The following is a 7,158-nucleotide window of genomic DNA, read 5'->3' on the forward strand; positions in this document are numbered from 1 at the left end:
TACCAGTTATAGTTATAAGGAACAGTACACACATGGTAAGGAAAATTTAGAAAATAAGGGAAATTAAAGAAATTAAAAAACTATTAAGAGACTATATCCAGTTTTTAACATACCTAGAAATTAAGATCCTAGGGTGAGATGAAAAATCTCTGGAGATGAATGATCAGGCATTATCGGATTTGGAAATCTTTGATAATTTGAAAAGTGAAAATGTCACATCATTATTTTCATTTTATTTTTTCCCCACAAATGAATATTTACTTTTTCATTGAAGTATAATTAACACGCCATGTTATATTAGTTTCAGGTACCCGACATAATGATTCAGCAATTCTATACATTACTCAGTGCTCACTACAATAAGTCTATTTGCCATCTGCCACCAAACGTTATTAAAATCTTATTGACTATATTTCCTGTGCTCTACTTTTCATCACTGTGACTTACTTATTTGGAAACTGAAAGTTTGTACCTCTTAGTACCATAGATAATAGATAAGGGGATAAATAAAAGAAATAAAATAGACTAGAAATAGATAAAAGGGATTCGGAGGTACACATTTCCAGTTATTTTTATTTTATTTTATTTTATTTTATTTTATTTTAAATTGCACTTGTAGACACTGATCATTGCCATCTATGTTTGTAAACTAGTTGTGTTTCCTCTTGTGAATTATTTGTCCATGTCCTTGATCTCGTTATCTACTGATTCACTTAAATTTGCCTCTAAGACACAACCACATGATACTCATTGTATCTAACCGTAATGTAAGCTCTTTGAATGTTTTACCTACTACTGGACAGAAGAAAAGTAAAGTGAGGGTAATTTGAGGGAAAGTCCAAGACAAGAGTTACCCTTTAGGAGGTAACTACAAAGGGAGAAAGAAAATACCTGGGTTGTTTTTAGGATTCCCCAACTCCACAGCTACACTGGGGGTATGCACCTCCCTGTAGTAAATCAGGAGTTCCACATCTCGATCAAATTTGTGTCCATCAGCCAAGGAAATCTGAGTTTGGGAACAAGCAAAAGAGCCATGTTAGAACTATCACTGCTTGCTGCCTGGGGCTGAGGTCAGAGCTGCGGGCTACAGGCTTCTTCCTTGAGTGAGCATGATCAGCGGCAGGGGCAAGAATGGAGAGAAGGCTCTGGATAAAGAAGGAACAAAGTAGGATTCCCTCTACTTAGTAGGGAAAAGTAAGGAACATTTTGGAAAGACTGAGTGAGGAACAAGGTCAGAACCCAAAGAACAGGGGTGCTGGCAACAACATTACTTTCTTATGAATTACCTGGGCAGAAGTCTTCTTATCTCCAAGGTACTCAATAGGACTCAAGGGGCAGTTGGACTGGATCGTCTCAATGCCATGCTGGGAACTGACAGTGGCAGTCATGCTGAACGCATAGGGCAAGTCATCCAAAGGGACTATGGGAGTCTTCAAATCAAGGCAACTGTCCTCAGGCGATCCTACAAGAAGTTACCTTAGTTCTGTTTTCCCTTCTCATATTTTTTAGCACCCCTACGACACTTGAGGGGGTTTCCCAAATTATATAACCCACCACCAGTATTCAAAAGGAAAGGATACTCACCAGAGCAACGGTATCGAGGATTCAAGACAGCTGGGAGCACATAGCGCAGGGCCCCATCCGCTTCCAGGGGCAGCTCCTGCACGTACTTTAGGGTGAGTGCCACCTTTGACCCAGGTTGCAAGTTCCCCACATTGCAACAGAAGACGTCCCTGGAGCACTTGTCCTCTTCCAGGAGGAAAGCTTGGTGGCGGTGGCTGATGGCACTCTCATAGATGATGTGGGCCTACGGATAACAGGGAAAGGAAGGTGATACCAAAGGTGGCATGGCTAAATGAAGAGACGAGCGGTACGGAAAACAGAGACTGATGGAGAAGCCCTGTGACTGGTCTTGCCAAGGTCACAGCTCTACTGTGAATGCCTGGTGGACTATTCCCCCCAGATGATTTTAGGAAAATAGCAGCTAGAGGGGAATAGCAGAAAGAGCATTCAACATCAGCATTTTTTGTGAAGTTGCGTATGCTAGAGATCCTAAGAGTATGCATTAAGGAAATAAGAAGGGAGGAGATAATCTACTCAACCCTAGTACCTTCTTCTTATCCTTTAATTCTGCTTTAATTGTCTTCCCATCGACCATGGCCTCAAAGCTGTAGACAGCTGAATCTTCATCCATGGGGAACACAAAGAAGGTCTCCAAAGGAAATTTCTCTTCATTTTCATAGTTTAAGGTAGCAGCCACACCAGCCACAAACTCACGAATGGACAAGGTCACACAGATGCTCTTCAATGGCACTAGAGATAGACCGGAGTTCAAGTGGTGAACAAACTTTGCCAGAAGGCCTCCTGCATGCCAGGCATTGGGCTAGATGCCAAAGATACGATGGCAAGTTAGGGTCATGAATCATGCCTACCTGGTTCCTCTTGGCGGGTTAGTAGGCCAGAAGGGCGCACCATGGTGATGCAGGGTTACTGTGGAAAAGACACATCATAAATACAGTGATATGTTGGGGATTATCTATTCAAAGACCAGACCTCCTGTGCTCCTGTCTGGCACGAGAATACATTCAGAGGATTAATGGGAAGGAGAAAGAAGCTGTGAAGAAGGAGACACAGATGCCAATAGTAACACTCCTTCTAAATGCCAGACCCAAGTGGTAAACTGTAAGATTCACTAAGTACCCAATCAACAGGAAGTCTCTGAAACACCCTGAAGCTGGTTCAAATACCAGTTCCACTTTTTCAAATATACCATTCCTTAGATACTGTATGTGGAATAACTAAAATTATCTTAACCCCTTTGAACCTCAGTATTCTCTTTCCACAATGAAAACCATATACTATTTGTCATATATGCATATATGGATTTATATATATGAAGTCCTTAGAATAGTGCCTGGCCTACAGGAAGCGTTCAATCAATGATAATAGACTTGTATTGCTCCTGCTGTAATTGTTACAGTTGTTAAATAGACCTTGCCTGTTACTTTGGATCATGCTAAACAGAGACCTGCACTTAAGAAGCATCTTGATCCATAATGGTCCCCTGCAACTAAGATCACTTACCTTGTGACTTTTCTTTTGGGACACACAACTGAAACCACCGTTTCCTCCATCCAAAGTATTCTAAGATATATATATAAATATCACATATGCAACATGACCTCCATTTATTTTATTTTTTATTTTTTTAAACGTTTATTTAATTTTGAAAGAGACAAAGACAGAATGCAAGTGAATTAGGGGCAGAGACAGAGGGAGATACAGAATCCGAAGCAGGCTCCAGGCTCCCAGCTGTCAGCACAGAGCCTGACGCAGGGCTCGAACTCACAAGCTGTGAGATCATGACCTGAGCCAAAGTCGGATGCTCAACCAACTGAACCACCCAGGTGCTCCAACATGACCTCTATTTTAAATCATGCCATCCTAGCCACCTATTCCAAATTTTATTATAATCTTAGACACCTATTTCATGTGATATGGTAACAAGAAGATAAATTTACATGTCTAGATTATGATTTACACTATGATTCTTTTATCCAGAGAATCAGTGGGTGGGTCTGGTCCTAGTCATTGGCCCTAGTACCCCTGGAAGCTGCCCTCTGACCATTCTGAACAGAATCACTGGTCACCTTGCCTCTCCCCGCTCTGTCAAAGGGTGACATGAGCTACAATCTCCAGCACCAGTTAGGGGGCTTTTCACTGAAAACACAACTTAAGGAGCTAAAATGGAAGTGTCGGGTGTACAGAGAATGCCGAAAAAAACAGAAACTTACGTACTTATCCAGAGTCCCAGAAGCAGACGAGTCTCTTGGAAGCCCAACCTTCACTGAGGAACCCACAGGCCACAAAAACATGTAGGCTCATGAGAAAGGCAACTTTCCTTCCTAGAACAACATCCCCCTCAAGGATTCTGAAGCTTCTGGAGGACTACTTCTAGGCCCTCTATGCTCATCCCAATCACCATTTAAAACCTCACCCTACTCCCATCCAGAGCAATGTCCACGTCGCTCATCCATCTGATGGCAATGGTGCATCTTGTACACCATGCCCCATGTCCACAGATCAGCGCCAATAAATCAGGCTCTTCATTCTGTGTTTGGTATTTCAAAGAACTGGATAAAAACTGACTGTGGCGGGGTGCCTGGGGGGCTCAGTCGGTTAAGTATCCAACTTCAGCTCAGGTCATGATCTCACCATTCATGGGTTCGAGCCCCATGTCAGGCTCTGTGCTGACAGCTCAGAGCCTGGAGCCTGCTTAGGAATCTGTCTCCCTTTCCTTCTGCCCCTCCCCCACTCATGATCTCTCTCTCTCTCTCTCTCTCTCTCTCTCTCTCTCTCTCTCAAAAATAAATAAACATTAAAAAATTAAAAAAAAACTGAGTGTGGCAAAATGGCTCCCATTTGATAGAAACACAGAGGGCAGTAGCAGCTGTGGGGAGAGGAAAGAATGGTCAGGAAAAGGACTTCCATGCAGATGCTTGACTGAGGTAAGATCTGGTAGGACGGGCTGGGGTTAGGGGAGGGAAAATTTTCTAAAAATATCAGTAGGAAGCTTACAACAGGAGGAAGACCCAGGACCGTCGACAACGGAAGAAATGTGTCAAGTAACCCAATCTCTGAGGCTTGGCAATACTCACCAGGGATGGCTTCCAGGTGAAGGGACAGAAGCAGAGGGGTATCTCCTACAAAGAAACAGTCTTATTTCCCAATTCTAACCCCAGAACAAATCCTTCATTGAGGGGAATTTGCTTTTCTGCATCTTCTCCCCCACCCTTCTTCGTACAAACTATGGTGGTTCAGAACTAGTTCTCTGCCCCCCAGGATGCCATTTCAGAAACGGTAGGCAAAGACTGACCACAGCAGCTGACCAAGGTCAAAGCGTTGAATCTGAGGCGGCTGGGAGAATAGAGGGGGGGCCCACTGAGCCGGAGGGCTGCGTGTTAATGTGGACCCTCAGGAATCCAAGAGTCCAGGCACCTAGTGGTTCAGCCACCCACCTAGGAGAGGGAGGAGCCAGCGCGCTCGTGGCGCAGCGGGCCACACCCCTGCAGCCTGTTGCAGGGGACCAGAGGGGAGTGGAGCTCAGATAGAAACAGAAAGTGATTTAATCTTTAAAATTTCAGTCCTAGATTTGCAGCCTCCAAGTATTAACAGAAGGGACCAGAGTCGCTTCCTTAAATTTCTATAGGGAAGGGTTTAGAGGCTGCAGTCCTACTGGGGTCGGGGGTGGGGGGAGGTTTGAAACTCCATTTCCACAGCAGAAAATTCGATAAAATTGAGAAAACATCAATCTTCTACAAGAAAGAGAGAGAGAGAGAGAGAGAGAGAGAGAGAGAGAGAGAGAAATAAGTAAAGTTAAAGAGAAGGAAAGTAAAAAGAAGAGGGACCTTGAGAAAATCAGCAGATGCCTAAATCCCCTTTCCAGCCCTCACCCCCACCCCCACCCCCCACAAGATTCCCCTAAACTGCCAAACCTGCAGAAAACCCCCGGGGAGCGAACACCAGGATTAAATTCCCCCACCCCTTGGGTTTGCAGTTAAAACAAGCCCCAGCGGGTTTGGAGATGGGGAAAGGGAGCTGGAAAGGGCGCGTCTTGGCCGTCAGGGTTAAGGGGTGTGATCCAGCCCCAGCGCGGGCTGCGGGATCCCCTACCTTCTCCCGCAGTCTGGGCGCTCTGACTCACAGCCGGGGGAAAACAGCTGCAGTCAAAATTTCCAGGAAGACCCGCCCCTTCTAGGGACCGGTTACAAAGTGGCGACTACTTGATTAAGGGATCAATGGAAAATTCTTCAACCCTCGAACGTTTGCTGTTTTTCCAACGCCTAGTCTCTGCTAAGGACCAATCAGAAGATAGGCAAAGGGAAGAGACTGTTTTACCAGCGAAGTGCTTTCACAGTAACATCAACAATCACATCAAATCACGTCATATTCCTGTAACAGATTGAATTACCCAGGACTTACTGTGCACTAGGCCCTACTAATAATACTGTATGGTAGGCCCTGAACTTTATGGGCATTATCATTGACTTCTAATCTCTAATTTGAGTTATTTGTCCCAAGATTGCATCCTTCTTAACAGCACAGGGGGGAGGGCCCAGAGACAGGACAACGCTCACAGGGACCAAGTCTTCCAGTCATGGATCACTTATGGATTTTTCATCAGGATCATAAAATTAAGGTGTTTGGTTTTTGTTTTTTGGGTTGTTGTGGGTTTTGTTTTGTTTTGTTGTTTGTTTTTGTTTTTTGGTTTTTGTTTTTTGGGGTTTTTTTTTTTTTTTTTTGGTGCTGGGTCTAACAACATAAGTAAGTTAGAATATCTATGCTCATTTTGCTGGCTAAGGGACACTAGAAGCGATGAAGTTTCCTATGTCTTCTTTATTTCAAAATGATCTGTTAAGTCTGAGGCTTAAAAAAAGAATTGTATTGCTATTGAGAATATGTAGAGGGTAAAGAAACATAATACATATGAAAACTCAGGTTCATTTTGGTCTCTGCAATGTATTCATATTTACTTTGTCTGAGTTTGTTGTCTTATCTGTAAAATGGAAATAATGGCACACTTCCCTCCCTGGGTTGTTTTTAAAGATTCGGTGGATCTTGACGTGATGTGATGTGTGTATATACACATGTATGGTAAAGCACAATATAAGCACAGATTCTATTTTATCAGTTTTAGGCTCTAGGACTATGTTCTTTACATGTATCAAACTAATTGTGAGAGAGAATGATCCTTTTCTCTTGGTAGAAATCACATCTGGTATTGTTTCTCCTGACTATAACTTCTGTTGGCCAAAGTGTCTGGTCAACAAAAGGAAGAGGCTGGAAGAATGGGCAGAGTTCATCTTCTTACCCAGTTGGACTAGAGAGGTTAAAAAAAAAAAATAGTTTGCTATAGACGGTATATGGCAGCTGGGTTGGAAGGAACTGAATCAGGAAACATATAGATGATGCTGGTTATTGGAAGGACACTTATATGAAAAGCCTCTGAATCTGGCACAACGTACATAATTAAGTAGACCTTAATAGCTGTTAAAAATATGAATGTATTTTATTGATCTGTTTATTCATACTTCGTGTAAGCCCGATGAATAATTCACTCTTTGCATATAGGCAATTTAATAAATCCAATGATCAAAT

The 7,158-nt window shown here is 43.0% G+C and overlaps 1 protein-coding gene across 2 annotated transcripts in view; it reads right to left on the reverse strand.

Moving 5' to 3' along the window:
• VWA5A (von Willebrand factor A domain containing 5A) overlaps positions 1–5,779 on the reverse strand; it is a 39,235-nt gene extending 33,456 nt beyond the window's left edge. Inside the window, exons 1-7 of one of the 2 annotated variants that reach the window (XR_008290590.1) lie at positions 5,674–5,779; positions 4,659–4,703; positions 2,433–2,490; positions 2,111–2,313; positions 1,585–1,807; positions 1,287–1,462; positions 892–1,006 (exon numbers count right to left, since the gene is read on the reverse strand). Coding sequence is in view for 1 of the 2 variants with exons in the window: in XM_027036804.2 (XP_026892605.1) it covers positions 892–1,006; positions 1,287–1,462; positions 1,585–1,807; positions 2,111–2,313; positions 2,433–2,475 (760 nt within the window). In the remaining variant the exon portion in view is untranslated. The remainder of the gene's footprint in view (positions 1–891; positions 1,007–1,286; positions 1,463–1,584; positions 1,808–2,110; positions 2,314–2,432; positions 2,491–4,658; positions 4,704–5,673) is intronic. The other variant, XM_027036804.2, reaches the window with a different exon arrangement.
• Between the last annotated feature and the right edge of the window lie 1,379 nt (positions 5,780–7,158).

This window comes from Acinonyx jubatus, chromosome D1 (assembly GCF_027475565.1).
Source record: "Acinonyx jubatus isolate Ajub_Pintada_27869175 chromosome D1, VMU_Ajub_asm_v1.0, whole genome shotgun sequence".
Classification (NCBI taxonomy): domain Eukaryota; kingdom Metazoa; phylum Chordata; class Mammalia; order Carnivora; family Felidae; genus Acinonyx; species Acinonyx jubatus.